This window comes from Perca flavescens, chromosome 18 (genome assembly GCF_004354835.1).
Source record: "Perca flavescens isolate YP-PL-M2 chromosome 18, PFLA_1.0, whole genome shotgun sequence".
Lineage (NCBI taxonomy): Eukaryota > Metazoa > Chordata > Actinopteri > Perciformes > Percidae > Perca > Perca flavescens.
This window is the reverse complement of record NC_041348.1, coordinates 19,522,831-19,545,684: the sequence shown is the minus strand read 5'-3', so window position 1 is coordinate 19,545,684 and position 22,854 is coordinate 19,522,831. Positions and strand designations below refer to the sequence as shown.

Here is a 22,854-nt window from a genome sequence, read left to right as displayed (position 1 = left end):
TCTGTCCAGTCCTGGGCCTTCTGAATCATCCTGGGTTATCACTTAACAAATATATGGCAGCTTGTGCTGCATTAGTGCTGTGGTGCACTGTTAGGTATTTAAGTCAGATTTCCTCAACAACTTTCTCATGAACACTTGTCCTTGATGCATTATTTGACAGGAATGTTGTCTTACTTAATCAACACTGCTTTCTAAAGTCTTTAGGAAGCAGCCAAAAAAATGCATCTTTCTTTAAGGAGTGTTGCAGTAGTGGGAAGGCCCATCATATGTCTGTCACCTGAAAGGGGCGGCAGTGACACACATGCCAAACAACACTAAGCAGACTTCCTTCAACAGAATAAAAAGATGCGTTTCACATCCACCTTGGACTAAATAAATCAGTGTGAGACACATTGAAGGGATTTGCTTGCTTTCTAATTTAGTGGGAGCCAGTCACAAGAGGTAAGACACTTTGAATTGATAGTTGAATTATATTTTCTTATGGGATATGTGTAGCAGAAGCACCTGGAGACAAGTGGATAATTGGACTTAATTAGTGCAGAAAGGCAGGCCATCAAGAAGAATATTTTTTTCATACATACATTGAGATAGCTTCTAAAATAGTTTAATGATTTTGTTTCACAAATATGGTATAAGGAAATGGATATTCTGTGTACAGACTGAGACTGAATGAAAGAATCCGTGGCAGAGATTTAGGCAAGCACCACCATTTTTTAAGTTTTGTGCAGCATGTGGTTGACAAAATGAATGTACTGAAGAACTACTTAAACCTATATCGTGCAACACAATTTTCTGCCCTAACTCTACTTTCAAAGGTAATGTCTTCCTTGTTCCTGGTTTGAAAGAAAATGCTTTGAGCTGTGACTGCTCTCATTGTTGTTCATCACAGAAAGAATACTGCAGATAAACTGACCAGTCATTGTGGCAGTAGTTGTATAATAATAACATGTTAGCTTTGGATGGGTGGTGTAGTTTGCCTGGGTAAATTACCTATGACCCTGTACATGCTGTCCTCACGGTACTCAATGTGTAATGTCAATCTTTTTTTATTTTTTATAGGGAACCCTATATTTCTTCTTTTTGGAAAAACATGCATTTCACATTCATCATTTTACATAGTATCAGTATTACTGCAAGTAGATTCACATAGTATTGTGCACACAAAAGGTGCAGTACATTAGGTAACCATTTTACATTCTGACTCTTCCAAAGGTCTTCTTTTTAACATTAGCTTATTTACAATGGAACATGGGAAGTTTTCACTTTAGATGAAAAATTAATAAGAGTGTGTTGTTAGATACAATAAATAATATAAATTCCATTATATTCATACTCATTTATTCTATTAAGTCAGCTAAAGTCTGAACTTGTAGGTTTAATGTGTAATGTACTAAAAAACCTTTTGGACCTTGAAAGGAAAATGACAACCTTTTTTATAATATATTAGGAAAACACTGCATTTCATCACTATGAGGAGGGTTATACCATTAAAAAGGGACCTACAATCCAACTTGTAGAACACGTGATACTAATTTTGCATTATAAATTGTATCTATTTGAATGTCTTAAAAACCTGGAATTGTTTCAACACTATATCAGACCAAAAGCTAGACTAGAGATGAGCACAATAACCAACACATTGTTTTGCACTGGTCTCTCAGGCAGAATGCGGGACATGCTGGAGAGGCTGCAGACCATTAAGGAGGAGCAGGACTGCGAGCCAGAGTTTTTTGGAGCAGACTGTGATGTAGACAAGGAGCCCCAACAGGCAATGGTGTTTGAGGACTCCTCACCTATTGACAACATCCTGAGGGAGGCCCACTCCATACGCAAGGAGATCTCCTTGCTCCACTTACAGGTGAAGCGTCTAAGCACACATAACGAACGCTTTAGCACCTCTGTGCGGCGTCTCACCCTACTCAAAAAGGACTCTGACTCCATCGCCAGGGGGATCCAGCAACGTGGGGAGGCTCTGCACGTCCGTCTTCAGGGCCTGGGTAAAGAGAGCAGCGGGTTAGAGGTAAAAGAAGGTCCCAACTCGGCTGTTAGTCGCATTGCCCGAACTCAGTATGACACACTGACCCGTGCCTTCCATGCTGCCATGAGTGACTACAATGAGGCAGAGGAGATGCAGAGAAATTCATGTCGGAGGAGGATCCAGAGACAGGCCTCCATAATGGGTACTGAAATCACCGATGTCCAGCTGGATGTGATGGTGGACAAAGGTGGTGAGGGATGGGCTGAGCTGTCCCAGAGCCTGCAGTCCCCAGGTGGAAGCTCGTCCCGCTGGGCGATGTGTGAGATCAAGAGCAGACACAAGGAGCTGATGGAGCTGGAGGTCAGGCTGAAGGAGGTCCATGAACTGTTCCTGCACATGGCCGTGATGGTGGAGGAGCAGGGATCCATGCTTGATAACATTGAGTCTAATGTGTGTGGCACTCAGGAATGTGTTGAGAAAATCAACGTTGACATCAAGAAGGCCCTACAGTACAAGAGGAAGAATCCTTTTCAGCAATGTTGTCCCTGTCTACCCTGTTGGAGACACAACCAAACTTTTTAGGGCTTACTTTGACTTTATGCAATTTTATGTATGATTTGAAAAATGAAATAAACATTTACCTGTGTAAAAACCGTTATGGACAGCTAAAAAGAAATGTTATGCAATGTGTTGAATTCACCTACTGTAAGGTTGCTCAAATAAGTCCCTTAAGACTTTCCAGCTGATCCAGAATGCTGCAGCATGTGTTCTGACGAGAACTAAGAAAAAAGATCATATTTCTCCTGTTTTAGCTACTCTGCATTGGCTTCCTGTGAAATTCAGGATTGACTTTAAAGTCCTTCTCCTGACCTACAAAGCCCTAAATGGTCAAGCACCATCCTATCTAGAACAGCTCTTAGTACCTTATTGTCCCACTAGAGCACTGCGCTCAATGCAGAGTTACTTGTGGTTCCTAGAGTCTCCAAAAGGAGAATGGGAGCAAGAGCCTTCAGCTACCAGGCTCCTTTCCTGTGGAACCAGCTCCCAGTCTGGGTTAGGGGGGCCGACGCCATCACCTCATTTAAGAATAAACTGAAAACTCTCCTCTTTGATAAAGCTTATAGTTAAGAAGTGAGGAGTTGCAGCGTCCGCCTAACCCGGCCCACCTGCTTCTCTTCGTAGTCATCAGATTTATTGATCATATAATCAATAATATAGTGTGAGTAGAGGGAGGCAGGCCAGTACAGCCTCTCATCAATGTTTTCATTTGTTTCCTTTTATATGCATCCTGTCCCAGAACTGCTTGTTACTAACCTAGCTCTGGGGAGTTTACTCCCCGGTGTCCTTATGTTTCTTCTTTGCAGAGCTATGCTCTGCGATTCCCTTCAAACATCAGACATGAACTACAACGACTATCTTCAAAGTCACTGTTCCACTATCTTTAATGCGACTATTATCGCCGTCACACCCCCAACCGGCCCCGTCAGACACCACCTACCAAGAGTCTGGGTCTGCCGAGGTTTCTTCCTAAAAGGGAGTTTCTCCTCACCACTGTCGCAATAGCTACTGCTAATGCTTGCTCTTGAGGGAATTACTGTAATTATTGGGGCTTTGTAAATTATAGTGTGGTCTAGACCTACTCTATCTGTAAAGTGTCTTGAGATAACTCTGTTATGATTTGATACTATAAATAAAATTGAATTGAATTGAACAGTAAATCCCACCTTTACAAGCACCCTCATGAGCAGAAAGTGTAAGAGAAATGGCTTTGCCCTGAAGAGTATAGCACTGTATTTCTCTATTCATGTAAGAAGCTTCTTCAAGCATTTACTGTGATTTACACACATTGCATAACATTTCTTTTTAACTGTCCATAACGTTTATGACACAAGGTTTGGAGTTATCAGTGGTCTAAAATGTAATCTACAGTAAAATATAATTTTATTATTTGGATCAAAAATAATCCAATTGTGGATGTGTGCACGAGAGAAGTTTACAGTTGAACGTGCCATATGTAATTTTCTGCCGCAAGGGGTAGAGTCTATGATGTAAACTTTTGTAGGACTTTTGATGACGTCATGAAGTTGCGTGGGATCATGGGAGTTATATCTTATATAATAAAGTACATCATCCATATAAATATGTGAATCTTTACTTGCAGGATAAGCTTCTCCCCACGATGATTACTAAGTGTGTTATTCAACGTGTCCTACCTTAAAATTTGTTTTAATCCAAAACCATGTATTGACCATAATCATTATTTGATTATTGCAGTATTTATTGTTCGGTATTTATAACACAGTTGTGCTTTTGATCAAGTTTGGGTGAGAGGAAATCTTTTTTTAATTTGTATAACCGGAACAATGTGCATGTTACTGCAAGTTACTGTAGTTTAGATATAGCATTCACCCCAGATGAAAAGGCAAACACAAATTATGGTTTTGCAGCCTCTGCAAAGTCACTCGCTAGCAGATGTTTCAACTGCATATATATTCTACACACACCATTCATTAATTGTTGTAATAGACCCCATTTAGCTGTCTAGTATCAGTGAGGTGTTTAATAGTATTAAAAAAAGCTGCCATTACATAATGTCAGGGATTTTTTATTTATTTAATTTCAGACATTTTGCCTTGGCTGTGGAACTGGTTTTCAAGGGACCAGGTCTTGAATTGCTGAAAGAATTCACTGGCTTCATCAAAAGCTTCTTGGTTTGGGTTCCAAGCCATCTTTGGCTTCAAGGACACAGCCGACTCTAAGGGCAGACCTTTGGTTTGATACACAGGCTTCTCCCTGCGCCTCCTGGGGGGCAATTGATGGGTGACATAATCAGTTGTGTAGCTGGTGACTTTTTCAAAAGGTTGTGGTTCTTGCACCTTTGCCACTTGTTTAGAGATAGCTGCAACTTGAACAGAAGTTTTCTGGGAGCTGCACTTGTTTGCTTTCCACGCTTGGAAATCCTCTGGAAACAAGAGACAGCAAGAGTGGATTTGAAACAGGATGTGTGTATTTGTTGTTTATTATTTCTGCGATGTATGACTATACTAACCTTCAAATTGTTTACTTTGGTGAACTGATGTGCTGTCCTCCAACTGGGATGCCATTTGGTTTGCGACAAAGTGTGTAGGACTGTGTAGAGGGTTGCTGCTCCGGTGGCCTACGGGTGGCAAAGATGGCTGTGGGGCCTTTGGGATCCTTTTTTGGACCAAATAGTATGATCTGAAATACATGTTAATGATGTGAGATTTTTTTACTTTCCTTTCAAAACACTTCCAACATCGAAAATTCTCCTGATGCTCTGTAAATAATGTGCTTCCCTAAATCCTGGCCAAAAAAAAAAAGTTGATCTGTTAGTTATTGTGATCTTCAATGCATCTCAGGAATTATTTTGTGTCCTGTCCTGTCCAACTCCAACTTTCACCACCATCTAGGGCAGCCTGAACATGTGGCACCCAGGTGGGTAGAGAGCCAGCTGCCTCATGGACTATTGGCTCTCACAGGAGGAGAGACACTAGCATCACTCTGCCTCACCCACCAGGAACATCAGTCTTCAATCACCACTCTGTTACCTCTTTCAGCGGAGATAGTGACTTAACCAACATTTATTTAAATGAAAATATTTGAGATTACACCTTTAAAGTGCTCATATTATGCTCATCTTCAGGTTCATAATTGTATTTAGAGGTTGTACCAGAATAGGTTTACATGGTTTAATTTTCAGAAAACACCATCTTTTTGTTGTACTGCACATTGCTGCAGCTCCTCTTTTCACCCTGTGTGTTGAGCTCTCTGTTTTAGCTACCAAGTGAGGCATCACACTTCTATTCCATCTTTGTTGGGAGGTGCACATGCGCAGTAGCTAGGTAAGGACAACCAGCCAGTCAGAAGCAGAGTATGAGGGCGTGCCATGCTAGCACGTTGGCGAGCATTATAACGTGTTACAAAGTGACGCACATTTGTCACGGAAGTAAAGGCTGGACTACAACAGAGCTGTTTGGAGCAGTTTGTGAACAGTGTTTTCTGTTGGAGATGGTCATTCCCTTTGGGTGGACTTTGGGCTTTTTTAACTTTGTAAACCTATAACATGCACAAAAGATATACAACACATAAAGGTAAGGGGAAAGCCAAAAAGTACAATATGAGCACTTTAAGTTATGGTATTTCACTAAAATGTGTGTAGAGAGATAAGACAAACACTTTAGATCATACCTCACATCTGCACTTGTCCCTTTCAGTGCATGGTAAGGGCCTTTCTGTGATGGGGCTGAGACAATAGCCTTGTAGCAGAGTGGGGAAAGGAACATCTCCTGGTACTCTGTGGTCATGGGGGCCTGTTTCTGGACTGTCTGAGAGCCAGAGTGCTTCCTGAACATGAAGGCAAGGCCAGTTTACAGTTTCAACAATTGTGCTTTAGTTAACCCACATCAGACATTCAATGGCATTTAGACAAGGTATAAAAGAAACAAGTCAAAAAAGCTAAAATGTAACAAAACCCTCACAGATATTGACAGAAAGCATTTAAAATGTTTTTAAGCATATCTAATTTTAGAATCTGCATAAAACCCCTACAGGAGTAAGCCCAGTCACACATTTTTGTAGGTGTATCCCCACATTTTTAGATAATTCCATTGAAAATTATATATTAAGAAGAAGACAAATGAGAAATACAATTATTATTAAACCTTGAAACCTACGTTTCTGATCCACACAGTGCCTGAGTAGGGATTGCATTATTTATCTTTTACAAAAAAGATTGCTCCATAAGTGACAAAACTGATGTTCAAAGATGCTTTGTGTCGAATAGCTTAGCTACACGAGGATAGAATTCCAAATATTGTAAAAATTCAGTTTATGAGATAATATTCTGAAATTTTCCACACTACTTCTACCACAACATCACCATTTTATCATGTATTTTCATGAACATTGGAGATTTATTAAGGGAGAATTTGCAGTAGTTTTATTTTTATTTTTTTTACAGTAGCCTATTGTATAAGAGTGAAAACTGTGATAATTCAAAAATCTTGCTGGATTGTTTGTAAAGGACAGTCTGAAGATGCAATGGAGCAATTTGGGGGAGGAAAAAATTGCTCAATGGAGTTAGGTTCAATAAGTTTTACGGTTTTTGAGAAAAACTGTAGTGATGGACACCATAAATTCTTTGAAGCTCGAAGAATTATAAAATAAAAAATAATCTCAATTGAGCCTGCATTTGGGTGAAAGTTGCCAAGTGCTGGCACGCACGACTAATTATGATTAAATAATAATTTTCAAAGACGGTTGCTGTAACGTCACCATCAGGACTATTAGCCCACAAATCCAGCTGAGGAAGTTTAGCATTGGACTGGAACTTTGTGCAAAGTTTGGTGATGTTTCATGTTAGGGAAGGCAGACTCCCTGATAGGAAAAAGAACATGAGTAATAATAATATCCGCAAATTCAAGAGGACAATAGCCTATTTAAAGAGAAATAGAAAAGGAACATTTGAAAAAAAGAAATACAAGCAGGTCACTAGCTAACGTTAACGTTAGAATTCTGTTTTCTTCATGAAAGCTCAACCAAAATCGCTATATGTCCATAAATAAAGCATTGTAAATAGATCACCTCACCTCATATATGTGGCTTGTTGATTGCCGTTTTGCTGCATATCTTGCAGCCTCATGGTTTTCAGGTGAATTGCTCGTCAGACGGTGTGGATGGGCAATGTGTTAAATGCAGACTACTGTATGGGTTGAACGAGAGTAGCACGCAGCAGCCGAAAGCTTCTAAAAATAAACACCATCAGTGCATTACTCTGATGCACAGCTGGTTGTCAAGGACGCTGCTCGTGATGATTCGCTTTTTGGCGCGTAATGAGGATTCCAACCCCCATGTAGTAAAGTAGTCGGTCACCCTGTTCGAGATTATGTTAATTTTACCATAGAGACTTTTTTTTGATATGCTGAATATGCAAAATGAAGTTGGATCGTACATTTTACAACACGTACACACTACAAAGAATTGATTTCAAAATACTTTTACTGGTTTATAAATCACTAAACGCTTTAAGGCCAAAATACATTACTGATCTGCTACTACATTATGACCCAACCAGACCTCTCAGGTCGTCTGGGACAGGTCTACTTGTTGTCCCCAGAGTCAGAACTAAACAGGGGGAAGCAGCGTTCAGTTTTTATGCTCCACATATCTGGAACAAACTCCCAGAAAACTGTAGGTCCGCTGCAACTCTCAGTTCTTTTAAATCTAAGCTAAAGACCTATCTTTTTGATGTTGCTTTTCTTTAAATAATCTATTTTATTAACTTTAATTTCTTATACTGCACTGTAACTTCTATTCTTATACTGCACTATCAATTTTATTCTTGTCTTTTAATGTTTTTAATTTGTTTATTCATGTTTTTAAATTGTTTTTAATTGTCTTCTAACTGCTCTTTAATGTTTTATGTAAAGCACTTTGAATTGCCCTGTTGCTGAAATGTGCTATACAAATAAAGCTGCCTTGCCTTGCCTTGCCTTACACACTATGGGTAGTAAGATTCTGACCTGGTGAAATGGTTCCAGGTTTATAAGGCTTGGAAAAAGATGAACAGCATAATGCACTTTGATCAGTGCTGGAGTTGGGCCTCTGAATGAATGTCATATCAATCCAGGTATTAGTATTATATGTGTATGTAACGCATAGGCTATATGATTTCTGGTAAATAGGCTACTATGTGAAAACTCAGAGTCCTTTAGTATCTTCAGTCTATCCTCTCCCTTCATAAGTAAAGAAGTGCACAAGTGCATAGGCCTACTCCCAACTCAATTTAACAGTTTGAGCTTGGTCAGAGCCCCTTGCGTCACTACTTAACGCACTGGGTACCCCTTTAGTGTCATATTTCAACGTGTAAGAAAGTCCAATATAATATAATAGTCAAATTGATTGTATTCCAATCGCCCTACAAAATGAAAACAATTATTTCAAATTACACAAACAAACCGACCCAATACGAATGCAATGGTCATCTACGCATACATGTAGACTAACAATTACCGAAAAATTGGTAACCTTATAGTTTTTCATGGTTTTGTTCTAAATCATTAGCGCGCTGAATGGTGACGTCATTGTATGCTCCATAATGACAAACTTCCGAAATTCCCACTTGCTATGAACGCAGCACGGTTGACGTACTGGATGTGGGCGGAGCTGGACCGAAGCACGGTGACGGTGACGCACTGAATGTGAGCAGATCACCAGTACCTTTTCCGATTTTCTCCGAGTAGCTAGCTAGTTGGTGAAGCACACAAGTCCAAATTATGCTAAAAAATGTCTCTGTGAAGTGCCTCTTTGTAACGTTAGCTGTTAATAGTTGTCAACAAGCGTGACATTTGCAAGTTCGCTCGAGTCTGCCACTCCACAAGTTAACGTTAACTGCTAGCTAGCTGCTAACACTGCGCTATAGTAACATAATTCTACTCATGAGTCATCGTTGATGTGGTACTATGTAACAATGGTGTACGTTGCCATGCCCGTAGTCATTTGAAGATTACACTAAACTCATTCCACCGCAACCTTTGAGGTTTTCTATAGGAAATGCAGCAAAAAGCGGTGTATACACCAGGATGGCCGAGTGGTTAAGGCGTTGGACTTAAGATCCAATGGACATATGTCCGCGTGGGTTCGAACCCCACTCCTGGTATAAACTTTTAGTGTTGTTTATGTCATCAGGAAATTATCAACAATAACCGTATGGAACGTCTCCGAAGAAGACGAGTCCTGAGTGGCGTCATAAGCAGTAAGCTACATGCCAATTAATGTCGAGGACAGGAAATAAGGAAATTGCAACGCGACTTGAATCGAAGGCACTATATTGCAGATCTGAGGTAGTAATTGCAAATAGAAGAAAAGTAGCCTACATTAGTTTCCAAAAGTAGTGGTAACGTGACAAAAGTGAAAGTATTAATGAAAAAGACAGCTCCTCTGTTGTGATATTGTAAGTATTCAGTCGTTACTGTGATACAACGAATGCACCTAAACTGCACTTCTTTAACACTTCTCAGTTTTTCTTAGCTCTTAGTGTATTTTCATTTACTGTAAATACAACGTTTTGTAGGCTACAATTAATTTGTAGGAATTGAGTTTTCTACGTTAATTGGTCAAGATTGGCAATAAGGTAGTAGCCTAGCCTATTGATGGTAAAAACAAAATTGCTGAATAATCTGAGAGGTAGATAGGCTATTTAGTGTAATACAAAATTGACTGTTTAGATATATTTTACAGTACAAGCCCACCTCCTGATTGGCTCATACAGTCAAAGTATGAATATATGTCGTTTTACGATGTATTTGTTTAGTAAAGTCCTCCAGGTAAATATGGTCTTTCGTTTAGGAGTAGTTACACCTTTGGGGCAGAAGAGGGCACTCTAAGCCACCCTTGTAGTCTATGGGCTGTAGTCCAACGCTGGCTCTTTGAAGGCCTACACACTCTAACCACTATAATTTCACAGCAAGGGCGATGCCTTGGACTCATGGATACCCAGTCATCTGCATCTTCCACAGGAAAAGCTTCACAGCTGTAACTCTTCTAAAGTGGTATTCAGAAGTTGTTTTGCAGCGGTCAAGTGCATCCAAGAAGTGTAGTCGGAAAAAATAAGCCGTTTGAAATTTTCTCGACCTGTTGATATTCAAAATAGGCCTTTTGCACTGGGGTGTTCACAAACACATTAAATTTCAACATGTATTACATGTGTAGCAGGTCTGTGACTAACTGCAGTAGATAATTATGTGCATATAGGGCAGTTGTCTACTGGTGTCTTATACCTCAGATTTCCTTATTTTACTCAATCTATGTCAACATGTCAGTGAACAATCTGTGAGCATTCCCACCTGTCCCCCTTTCTCCCTCCATACTCGCCACTAAATAAATATGCTGTCACTTGATAGGTGTTTGAGAGCACTAATTTGTAAACTTGAGCTTCTTCTTTGAGCTGTGCGAGGAAGCATCCACAAAAGAGCTCTGACAACTGAGAAGAGGGAGGGGGATGGATAAGGGCTTACAATGGACGATCAACATCTCTGCATCCCCAAAGCCTCTTTCCAATGGGCCTTAATCTATTATTCAGTCCCTTCAGTTACTGGAAAAGTTGTTGCTTTTCAGGCCAACACATCACTCAGTATAATAAAATGAAACTTGAGACAAGAGGTGGCGAAAAGGGTTTATGGTCATGATAATTGCTGTTATTATTACTGTATTATGGTCATTTATATTGTAACTGCTATTTTTTATCATTATTTTACAATGTTACTTCCCTCTGTGTATTGTACAATAACATTTTAACTATCAAGTGGTCTGCTCTGTTTTGTTTTTGTTTGCGTGTCATGTTTAAAGTTGCTATATAAATAAAGTTTATTATTATTGAGTGAAATGTTTTATGAAATGTTTTATACATTCATTCTAAAATAATGGAAATGAAATGAATTTTTTAGGATGTGAAAATTTGTGTTACAAGCCGTGAAGTATGTATGTATTATAGTTTCATCTAAAATCTAGTTAATTCATTTTTATTTTTTGTACTGCAAAAACATGGCAAAGGATAGACTTTAGTACTAGTTTTGAGATGAAACTAAAATACATACAGTACATGCATATTTCATGGCTTACTGCACCTTGAGGTTTCCCAAATTTATCAAATAATTTGCGGGGTTATGTTATAGGCAGTGTGCCCTAACAAAATGATAAATAGCTGCAAAGTTTGCCACATGGGAAATATTGTAATATATATATTAATATTTACATGCACTGTATCTGATCATATTTACTAGTTACTTTGCAGAATAATCATTTACATAAAACACATGATCAGTTATAGATTCAACTGCCTAACAGTGTAGAAAGTAGTTACCTGTTACAGCATTTGAATGCCGCTTATACACATATATCAGTAATAATAGTCCAATAAAATATTATATAGTGAAATACTGATATAGTACATGTTTGATGTTTTAATAAAATGTTACTGGTAATAGCCTAACTTTGTACTTATACTTAAGTAAGATTTTGAATGTAGGACTTTTACTCCTATTAGAATTAGTTTTGTACTGTAATATTGCTACTTTTACCTTAGTAAAAAACCTTAACAATTAATTTCACCAAATGCAATAGTTCATCATTCAAGTGAATAAAACGAATCTATATATTATAGATATTTTATATTGCAATAAAACAAATATGTTGGATCAAAAGGCTGTGTGTAAATAGCCAATCGCAGTTCCTTTACGTGGAAAATTTTCCTTATAACATTCCACTTATTATTCCACAGTTAAAGTTGCTTGTAAAGTTTTGTGTTTCCCAGTGGGAATCACTGGTTTCGTTGATGTTACGTCACGTGACGCCCACCGCGCCATGTTTCCATCTCCGAGTCAGGAAAACTTTTACAGCCAGAGGGGAAAACTCAAGACCAGTGTCAAGCTACCCATAGTGAGCACTGTGATTCCGGTCAAACCTTTCAAAATAAATTTGATTGCCGATACACTTAAGGAGTTTCCTAAAACGATGACGGGGGCGGGGAGTAGCAAATGACAAAATGACTGATGCTGTTTCACTCACAGTTCATGTCACATAAATCATTTAAACGTCATTCATGTAATGTAAGGCCGGGGTGACTGTTTATGTACCTGTTTATGTTGGAAACATTAATGGGAACATATCACGTTAATAAGGCGATAATGTATTTAAAAAGCACAATTACCAGTAAAGGCAAGATGAGCGACTGCGATTGCCAGTTGGCATGACTTCTCAGTGATTGCTATAGTGGTGCTAGCTTCAGACCCTTTTTACTTTGAAGGACCTGTTCTAGCATTTCCGTTATGTTTAGCCAACTTTGTCGAGTTTGACATCGGTGTAAGCAGCAGGGAGAAAGAGTCAAGTAAAGCAACAGGAACAAAGTTGTGGGACCTGAGTCCACCGTACCGCGGTGTTCACCCGTGAAATGTAATAACCATCTCTCCGTTTCCAAGAGACAGCCTGCCGTGTGTTTTAAAGACTACAGTAGGACGTGCTTGGCGTTGCGTTGCAAAAAGGCGTCTTTGAAAGCTTTTTTTTGGGCACATTGTGGAGACTGGATGCGCTTGAAGACGGTTCTATTCAGTTAGCTTGCTTACGTTAGTTAAGAAGAGTGCCTCGTACCGAGTAGAAAATGCCTTAGATTAATTGGATTAATGTACTTCAACTTTACCAATACCTTTGACTGTATTTGTCTATCCATACTCTACACGCCTTCGACTGGTTCTGAGGGAGCACGTCTCCTGACTCCTTGGTGACAGCAGAGGTGAGTGTGTGATTTGGATCTATAATAGCAGTCAAACCTAAGATATAAAACATTAACTACGACAAGGCCACCAAAGATCTGCACTTTAAAAGTCCCTTCATGTGTTTTGTAGCAGTGTTTTTTTTTTTTGTCAGAAAGGCAGTAATCTCGTCAGATTAACACAACACAGGACTGGAGTACTTTAAATGTATCTCAAACCAGGAGCCGCTGTTCCTGATGAAATCAACCAATCTTGAAAGTACTAAACTACACTTCTGCCTGTTGAAGTTCCAAGATTTCAGATTGAACTGGTATCCCTTCACAGTCGTTTCGGCTCGGTTGTCAAAACTACTCCTTTCACAGTGAGAGGAACTGAAATTGTAAAGACACCAGCAAGATAGATGGGCCTGTCTTTTTCTTGAGTTTACAGTTGTTATTTTTGGGTCTTGCGTCATCCCTCAAAAACTGTAACTCACAAAGCACTGCTCGATAAAACTGCACATGCCTTTCATGGTAAAAGCAAGCTATTTTGGGAGTGAACATGGTCGAGTTTTTTTTATCAAAGGATACCCTGAATTACAACAGACGCACAAGCATTGGCCTCCACTTAAAAATAGGCTATAAAAGCTGCAAAAAGATGCAGAAAGATGACCTGTGAAACTGCAGCACCAGCTGACCTATAGGTCAAATCGAACATTTGGAATTATGACAGATGGTGTTTGATTTTTGGAGCTGCTGACAGTTGAGCACACATCACAGCGGCCTTTATGAAACTGAAAAACTACAAATAGAAAAGACAGCGCCAATTGCAAATATTAGCACATTGGAAGGCATTCAAATTTCATTGCAATGTAATATTTCATTAATCCCCCAAGGGAAACTCATCACTTGCTCTCATTACTTGAAACTCTCACCACTTGCAAGAAATCCTAGTCCAGGGTTAGCTGCTCTGGACAAGGGACTTTTGAACCCTGAAAAACTGAATTAGGCTATATGAAAAGCATCACTTGGTTGCATGATGATACACCTACTGCTGTGCCATCCTTCATAATTCTGTCAGATACCTCTGAAATCAATGTCAGTGTCTGAAATTAGTACCTACTGTCGAAATGGAATCCAATTCAGCATAGTTGGACTATGTATTTATTGAACTCTTACGACTTATAGAGTGCAAAAACTTTGTTCATCAGAACTGAACATTACAAGAAAGTTTCAGATTTGACTGTGTATGATGGTTTGTTGGGACCAACCAGGTAGGTGTTTTGAACTCTAGTTTAGAACGCCAGCATTATTACATCATCAATTACTATAATAGGAGCTGTTTTTTTACACATAAGTAAATGCCCAGATTGTCAGCCTAAGGCCATGGTGTGAAACCAGTTTGTTTATCCCTAGCGTTGTTTAGCAGACATGGAGGTGAAGTCTCAAACAGCTGTTAGTGTTTTAATGACCTACGGTGTTCCTCATGAAGTGTCAGATCTTCCTCTGTGTGTGTGTGTGTGTGTGTGTGTGTGTGTGTGTGTGTGTGAGACCATGTTTGAATGTTTTTTGTCTGCAGCTCCAATGCCTGCGACAGCTCCACTCTCCAGACCTCCTTTTGAGATGATTTCTACTGCTTAAAGTCACATTAATGCAGAAAGTTGTATTCTTACTTACAGGTGCAGAAAGAGGGCTGTTACACTGTGTGCCAAGAGGCCTGGATCTGTATCACACAATTTCAACTGATAAAACATTGAATTTATTGGCTGCCATGGCATCACAAGGTAACATAGCAGAGGGCGGAGCCAACGAAGAGTTCAACGACATCATCAAGTGGAGATCTGGTATGTTTTGAGATTCATTATCTTGTTTAATGTTTGATGTTCCATGTTGGACACACTGCTTGCAGAGTGTGTAAGCATGCGTGGGTCTTTAGCAAAATAACTGGTTGTCTTATAACTACATTGATAGAAGATTTAGTTGTACGTGCATAAGACCAGTCACTGAAAGGAAACACTGACAGAGCCAGAAATCCTGTTGTGCATGGTTAACCTCAGTTCCCATGGAGGCAAGGGAAAAGGGACCGAGGCAAAGCAGATCAACAAAGGCATGGAGAGAACAGGAGATGGTTGATTGTAACACGTTTGCAAAGAGAAAGTCACCGGCAAGGTGATCACTGGCAGTGGTGAAAATAGAGACAAGAATGCAGGGATAGGTTTAAAGAGCTGCACCCTGTGATCCCTTTCTCTGTTGATCATTCCACAGGTTAATCTTTTGAAAGAGAGAGAGAGAGAGAGAGAGAGAGAGAGAGAGAGAGAGAGAGAGAGAGAGAGAGAGAGAGAGAGAGAGAGATATGTTGCGCGAGCAGGAGGAGTGCTTAAGTTGAACATTCAGGATCAGCACAAAATATATATATATTGCACACTGTACCTGATATTGTGTGTCCATCTCTGCTCAAAGATGACAGTTCTTGTTGGAATAGGATTTAACTGTAGGTTCCTTTTTTCATGTGCTGTACATTTGCTTAAAAACTGTGTTGGTGGGCACCCGGATAGCTGAGTAGGTGGAGCAGGGGCCCATACAGTATATAGAGGTTTGTAGAGGTTGACGCAGCGGGCCCGGGTTTGACTTCGACCTGCGGCCCTTTGCTGCATGTCGTTCCCACCTCTCTCTCCCCTTTCATGTCTTCAGCTGTCCTGTCAAAAATAAAGGCCAAAAATGCCCAAAAAATAATAATAAAACTGTGTTGGTATGAGGATAAGTGATTGAGGGAGACATGGAAAGAAAGAGAAAACAGGACCTCCTGTTTGTCATCATTTTGCTCTCATCTTCTTAATGTTCAGGACTTTAGTCTGATACTCACAAATGTGTATTTATCAAATTAATATATGAGTGATTGTATGTTAGGCTGAAAATGTTGATTAACTAGTTCACATTTAAAATGTTGGGTAAAGTCAGTTTGGTAGATTATATGGTACGTTCATGATATGGATAATAATTATGTTTTTTTTATAGTGAATTATTGAATGAATACTTCCATTTAGGTGTCATGCACACTTAGCCTTGTATGTAAATTGAAGTTATAGCAGCAATCAAGTTAAGGCAGACAATCATTGGTATGTAACGCGTGTAACTTCCATTGTTAACTGTAATGTGCACCCAGAATACATCCTATAAATGCTTATGTTGGAATCAAAAAGTGATGGCATGTGCATTGTTGAAATCTGCTGGACACCCTTCCCTAGTCCCCTGCCAACTCCCCATCCTTGCTGTTTCTCTCTTTCTACAGCAAACTGTAAAATAGAAAAAAGGAATAATAAGAAAAGTGGGTAGATTTATCCATCCTGTCCAGTCCGTGTGCCAGCTTTCCACACCCGTCCAGCCTCAGAAGGCTGGCAGATTCCGTGCCAGGAATTCCACCGTGCCGATGGAGTTTGTAATTTACAATGCTTGTGTCCAGACCACAATGCTTTTCTTACAGAGATGCAGGTTTCCCTGGCAACCCCAAAAGTAATGTTTTCTTTTATGGCAAAGAGGGGAAAATTTAGCACGTAGCTTAGCTGCAGACTAAAACAACCCACAAAAAGTCGGTGGCCTTACAGAAATATGGATGAAATCAGGTGCTCTTTTTTTATAATTCATAGAGTATGTGAACTCTGCACAACCAGATAAAACCAAGTTTTTAAATTTGAAGATGTTATTTTTCACCAGCACACATGCATTGCTCCACCTTGAACTATAGAGGCTGATTGTTAAAACTGATCCCCTGACAGCCTAACAAACCTGGGTTTGTCTTCTGTGGTGTCTGAAATTGAGACACGAAGATATATGGTGAGAAAGAGAGAGATTTGTAGCCTACAAGGGGCTGAAACATGGTCTTTGAGAGGTGTGTGTGTGTGTGTGTGTGTGTGTGTGTGTGTGTGTGTTTGTGAGCAGGTGGAAGGGTGTTTTCACAGCTGAGACGAGCCTTGTGAGAAAAGCATTAGCGCACTGGTTCATCTGATCTCCATACCAGCCACCCTGGGGGCGTGTTTGAATGGTTGAAGAGTTTATTCACAACAGTGAAGTGTATACTTAAACAGCATGCGCGCACACACCTCCCTTTTTTTTTTTTGTCATCATTACTCATTGTCCGAAAGTAAACACTGGTCGTTCTGATCTTGTAGAGAAAGTTCTGTTATTTTGAAACTCCATTTCAGTTAATTCAACTGCTGTGGGTATCATTCAGTATGTAAACTGTTACTACAGTGAGAAAGGCAAGGGGGAGTGTGTGTTGTCGCTCTGCCTCCCATAATGGAGGAGAACAGCAAGCTAGACAGTCTGTCCCTTTCACAGACATACATATGCACACTCATGCCTCTTGAGGGGCGTGGGGGGTGGTTTATGTTTTCCAGCGTGTCAAGTTGTTATGCAAGCTCGCAATGGACCAGGAAGTGAGAGAAAAAGGTGCAGGCTAGAACAATGTGAAGCTGGACAAAGTAGTGCATCTGGGAAAAGTGACTCTACTTTGGTAGGAACTTTATTGTGTGATTGACAGGTTTAAAGGACAAATCTTGCGCAAAATGAACCTAGGGGTTAATAACACATGTGTTACTAACCCCACATGTGAGTTACCGTTCTCTGGGATATGTTTTCATGCTAATTGACTGTGGCCAGTTTCATAGCAAACCGCTAATTAGCTTATAACGCTAGTCGTTGGCGCACAAGTAAAGTAAAAAGAAATTACTGTTTCTATACCACTAATAAGGCTCAAAATGGCACGGTAGCATAATGAGGGTCCCTACATGTAAACCGAAGCATTGACAACTTTGTAAGAGTACAGACAGTTTATTAAAAAGAGAGTTTATAAAGACTGTACTGTTCATGTATACAGGTGGGCGCCATCTTGGGAAAACAGTCACGACCAGTCAAACGATGAATGCCGCACTTGAGCTATGTTACTGGTTACTGGTTTCATGGTGTTCGTCGTTCGACTGGTCGTGACTGTTTTCCCAAGATGGCGCCCGCTGGTTCATTTTGCGCCAGATTTGTCCTTTTAAGCATTAAAACAAATTACATTTACCTGTCGTATTAGGCTTACACTCTTGGTCAAATAATCTTTAAAGGTCCAGTGTGTAACGTGTTTAGTTGTTCATTATCAAAATCTGTGTTGCCCGTTCACAAACTTGTCCTTTTTCATGAATATTTACCACTACCATCAATTCCAAGCATTCCTTTTGGCTTGAAATTTTACATTTGCATTCGCATGAACTGGGGTAGACGCTCCATATTCATGCGCCATCTTGAAATACGTTGGCCGGTAAGGGACATACAGGCTATACTGCTCCGCCTTTTGCGTTTTCGCTGTCACATGATGAACTCACGGGTGCGGCTAATGCTGCTAATGGGTATCGTAGCTTCCCGGCCACGGCAAGTTTGAAGAAGGAAACGTGGAGAACCACACGTTTTCAAAATCCAAATTCCAGGAACAGGAGTCTTCTTCTTCGCCCAGAAAAATAAAAAGGATATTGAAAAGAGCAAGAGACCGGCTTTTTGAAGCGTGAAGGCTACCGTAGCTGTAATACATACTTTGAACTGCGTGGTGCGAGAGAGTTGATTGCAATATATGATCTCAATGCTAGATGGGAGAAATTCCTACACAGTGGACCTTTTTAAGGCTTTAGTGCAGAACTTTTTGATATTAATGAATGTTATTAACCATTTTATTATGTACCTTTGTGTCACGGAAGGCTTGTATCATGTGGACGCGCCGACAGTTTTGTTGTGATTACAGAAACTACGCACTATAGCTTTAAGTACTGTTTTTCCTTTGTTCTCCTTTGCTGTTTTTCATGAATATCTTTAATCAAGCAACTTGAAGACATCACCTTGAGTTTGTCTCACATTTAATAGACTAAAATTGCAAACCAATGAATCTAAAGAAATCATCTACAGATAATCTATATTGAAAATAATCATTACCTGTCACCCAAAAATTGACCTAATAGGCTGAACTCTGTTGAGAACTAAATATGTGTGGTTTGCCTCATGGCACGGCAGTTCTAGTGGCTACAAACCTTTTCTTTAACGAAGTCCTGGTTGGATTACCCTATAACAACCTGAAGCCCTAACTACCTATCCAGCCTATGCACTTCCCCTCCCCCTACCCATTCCAGAGTGTGGACAATTGTGAAAGGTCAAATATCATCCACAGGTTTAGGTGCTGTTGTTTAACAACCATTACACAGTAATGGAAACTAACCGGACCTGATTTCCTCTCTGTTTATTTGTCACTTGAAAGCTCTGCCGTTGAGGAGCCTTCTCAAACCCTCTCATACTGCTCTGGTTTCCTTTTACTGGTTAAGAAGTGCTAATCCTCTCTGTATCTTTCCAATTTTTCATATGTGCTGCCTGGTTACCTGACCTGGTATTTTTCTTCTCCATCTTTCTATTCTCTGTTGTCACTCATTCTGCATTTGTAAATGTGAGAGTAACAGCATCAGTCCTAACATACTAAAGATTTGGTGGGTGCAGTGCAGCTCCGTGAGTGTATGCAGCTTTGAAATTGTTGAATTGAATCTCTTAAGAAATCCACCGTCTTTGTTTGCTTTTTTTCCTATTTGCCGTTACCACATGGAGAAGCTTATAACAGAAGAACTGCAAGGCCAAAATGCATGTATGAATGCATCTGAAACCTTGATTCTTCTACTTTCTGACAATGCGCTTAAGTATGTGATTAAAACACAACCTACACTACATCTGTTCGAACATGGTTCAAAATAGGCCTGCACGATATTGGAAAAAACTTACATTACCGATATTTTTTTTACTGTGATATATATTGCGATATGAAAAAAATACATTTTTACAAGAGGACATAAATAGCCCTATTTAGAAATACTAAATCATTCTCAACTACTGGGGTGATTTTGTAGGGGAGTGCATCTACAAAGAAAATGAAAATGGAAATTTTCTTATGTGAACCAGTCTTTGTTGAACTTTAATGCTTTAGAAAAACCAAAGCAAGTAAGCGCTGTGATTACTCTTCTGAAGTGATTTTGGAGAGGGAAATTAGGAAGAAATACACTGATTGACTGACATGACACCATTGTATTCATATAATATCAATCCAGGCTAAAGTGAATGATCCGGCTTCGAACCGTAACGTTAGTTGGGACAGATGCCTTGTTTCTTTAGGCTAACTATGTTAGCTTTAGCCTGGCTAATGGCAGCTTTCTGCGGTGAAAAATGGCACGGAGATGTCGGGATTACGTTGCATTAATCAGGTGATTTAGTTTGTCTTTGCAGCGTACATAAAACACTGACTACCCATGGAAAAGTATTAGCATCACTGTGTCAGTGGCAGCTGCCGCTTACGGTACTTTTCTACACACGGGAGAGCCTCACTTCCCATAAAGGTGCTGACACACAGGGCCGATTATTGGCCGTTGGACAGTCTGGCGAGGTCAGTGACTCGAGTCTGTTCGGTGTGTATTTCAGTCTGTGGGGCTGTCGGCCTTCATTTTGGCCGACCTGACATGTTCAGTCGGCGGTAGGGCAGTTGGGACTCACCCGGAAATGGCGAGCGGAATGAGGTGACTAGAGTCTCTCAAAATCTGCCGAAAATCTTTTAAACTGACCTTTGTCGATCTGAAATGAAGACAGATTCAGCAACGGCACGGCCTATTTCTCGCTTAAAATGTTTTCAGAAACATGTTTCAGTGAACTATTTTAGTACAATATGAGATCGTATTCTGAACGGCCGCCATGACAGTCTGGCTTTGAATTTCCGGAGAAAACATAACCATGTGACGCGTTCGTCCAATCAGCCGCCGGTTTTCATATCTTGGGTAACAATACAGATTAGCGCCACCTGCTGTTATAGAGATGTATTACGTCTCGTCTCGTCTCGTCTTTTTGGTGTGTTCTGTGGCACTTTTTGGACCAACACAGGGAGACTGATCATTTCGACTGTGTCTGTGTCCACACCTTAACAACTTAACAGATTTCCATTGTTTTCTTACAGCCATGACATATGTGAGTAAACCTCTGCTTTCTCATCTGACGCATCACACTCCTCTGTTATGGAGTGGTCGCCATTTCAGTAGATTTACTCACTAACATAGTTGTGGAAACGCAATAAGCATGGAAACTAAATGCACACTTCCTGCATTACTGCATTACTTCAAATACTAAGTTACTCCTCTAGTAAACTAATAATCACCTGAAATAAAACAATAAAACATTGAGACCATCCAGCAAAGGACACTGGGTAACATTCAACACACAAATTGGTTGCTATGGACTCGTCACTAGGCTTCCTCCACTTCGCCGTTTAGACAAAGTGGAATAAACGTATAAAAGTCAAAATCTACACCAAACCCGCAATCAATTAGTAAGCTGACATCAAATGTGGCATTTAAGAAACCTTTATTGCAACCTTGGTACGGTAAGATGTCCAGACTAGCAACATTAATTTTCGTTTTTTACGTCCTGCTGCTCCCATCGTCAGCCAGGAAATATTTTTTTTTACTTAAGCAGTATATGAAATCTGATGTATTACCTACCACCATTTAGTTGTTTTGTGTTATTTAAGATATTTATAAAATATCTAGTCATGCCAGACGTAATTATTCCACTAATTTTTTAAACAATGCAATTACCCGTTTCAGGCATCAGGGGAGCAGCTCCCGCTGCCCCACAGCAAACTCATGGGTCAGACCCATCTGGTAGCGAAGGAGGGCCGAGACTAAGAGCTACATGGAAAAATATGCACCAAACAAGCCACTTTGAAATTTTGCTGTTTCTATGAATACAAAAATTGGGTGACCCCCCACTCTGGACTTAACCTGTTGGATGACCCTCCCCTCAACAAAGAATAAAAAGACATGACCCTCCCCTATTTTCCTCCGGTGGTCCATCCCATAAATACCGAACGGTCCCTAACAGAGACTGAGAGTCCATTTTCTTTATTGTTTTTGATTGTTTTGTTCATTTATTGTGGATATTTAAAATGTCTTCCAGTTCCAGTTCCACATTCTTTAGAAATAAAAGTTTATTGATCTTTGAAAAGGTGTACCTGCATTATTATGCCATTATCATTACATTAGATGAAAATGGTCTCAGAACGACAATATTGTCGTTTATCGCAATAACTTCTGGGACATTTTATCGTCCAGCAAAATTTGTTATCGTCACAGGCCTAAATAAGACATATTTTATGCCATTCTATGGAAAACACCACACATACCCAGGGGCGTCGGACTGGGGGGGAAAAGGCGATTGAGTACCCAGTGCCCTCATGTGAGGAGGGCCCAAAAAGATGCTAGAATGAATAGCTGTGGATGTGGGGAGGGGCCCATAGAAAATGCCTTTCTACAGGGCCCAGAATATTGTGCTATGCCCCTTGCACATACCTTCTACATCTTGTCAACACACCACATGTATAAAGTTTCAGACCTCTAGGCCTAGCTCTCTCAACTATGCCTGTTGAGCTATACAGAGGAAGGGCAGTCTACTTATGCATTATTTATGGGTGTGAGACACTGTATAATAAAATTACATAGGGTTTTTGTATCGAATAAGAGATCAGGAATGTGATTGTCACCAAACGGAGGGTGTGGAGGGTGTTGTA

General features: G+C 40.0%; 3 protein-coding genes and 1 non-coding gene across 6 annotated transcripts in view; 3 read left to right on the top strand and 1 right to left on the bottom strand.

The window, feature by feature from the left end:
- Positions 1 to 242: 242 nt before the first annotated feature.
- On the top strand, positions 243 to 2,636 carry LOC114573454 (syntaxin-11). 3 transcript variants are annotated; one of them, XM_028605669.1, is made up of 2 exons: positions 243 to 441; positions 1,662 to 2,636. In XM_028605669.1, exon 2 carries the CDS (start codon positions 1,667 to 1,669, stop codon positions 2,558 to 2,560), a length of 894 nt encoding a protein of 297 aa, XP_028461470.1. In that variant the 5' UTR covers positions 243 to 441; positions 1,662 to 1,666; the 3' UTR covers positions 2,561 to 2,636. The 3 variants fall into 3 exon arrangements, with proteins under 3 accessions (XP_028461470.1, XP_028461471.1, XP_028461472.1); XM_028605670.1 differs by lacking the exon at positions 243 to 441 and adding an exon at positions 490 to 696; XM_028605671.1 differs by lacking the exon at positions 243 to 441 and adding an exon at positions 704 to 815.
- A 1,948-nt stretch (positions 2,637 to 4,584) lies between these two features.
- Positions 4,585 to 7,872, bottom strand: LOC114573727 (uncharacterized). Its single transcript, XM_028606046.1, has 4 exons — positions 7,588 to 7,872; positions 6,188 to 6,343; positions 5,028 to 5,197; positions 4,585 to 4,940 (listed from the first exon to the last, which is right to left on the bottom strand). The coding sequence occupies exons 1-4, from the start codon at positions 7,638 to 7,640 to the stop codon at positions 4,588 to 4,590; spliced, it is 732 nt and encodes a 243-aa protein (XP_028461847.1). The 5' UTR covers positions 7,641 to 7,872; the 3' UTR covers positions 4,585 to 4,587.
- Positions 7,873 to 9,573: 1,701 nt separating this feature from the next.
- trnal-uaa (transfer RNA leucine (anticodon UAA)) lies at positions 9,574 to 9,656 on the top strand. The gene has a single exon. It is a non-coding gene; the product is annotated as a tRNA-Leu (tRNA).
- A 3,193-nt stretch (positions 9,657 to 12,849) lies between these two features.
- The window catches only part of utrn (utrophin), a 181,355-nt gene continuing 171,350 nt past the window's right edge, over positions 12,850 to 22,854 (top strand). Inside the window, exons 1-2 of the mRNA XM_028605472.1 lie at positions 12,850 to 13,283; positions 14,921 to 15,085. Coding sequence (XP_028461273.1) covers positions 15,013 to 15,085 — 73 coding nt within the window. The 5' untranslated portion in view covers positions 12,850 to 13,283; positions 14,921 to 15,012. The remainder of the gene's footprint in view (positions 13,284 to 14,920; positions 15,086 to 22,854) is intronic.

What these genes read in the sequence shown, in the direction of transcription:
- LOC114573454 (XM_028605669.1), top strand. Translation starts at nt 1,667, where the DNA reads ATGCGGGACATGCTGGAGAGGCTGCAGACCATTAAGGAGGAGCAGGAC.
- LOC114573727 (XM_028606046.1), bottom strand. Translation starts at nt 7,640, where the DNA reads ATGAGGCTGCAAGATATGCAGCAAAACGGCAATCAACAAGCCACATAT. An exon ending in CAACAAGCCACATATATGAG is followed by an intron (nt 6,344 to 7,587) that starts GTGAGGTGATCT and finishes CTTCATGTTCAG; the next exon opens with GAAGCACTCTGGCTCTCAGA. An exon ending in CCAAAGTAAACAATTTGAAG is followed by an intron (nt 4,941 to 5,027) that starts GTTAGTATAGTC and finishes TCTTGTTTCCAG; the next exon opens with AGGATTTCCAAGCGTGGAAA.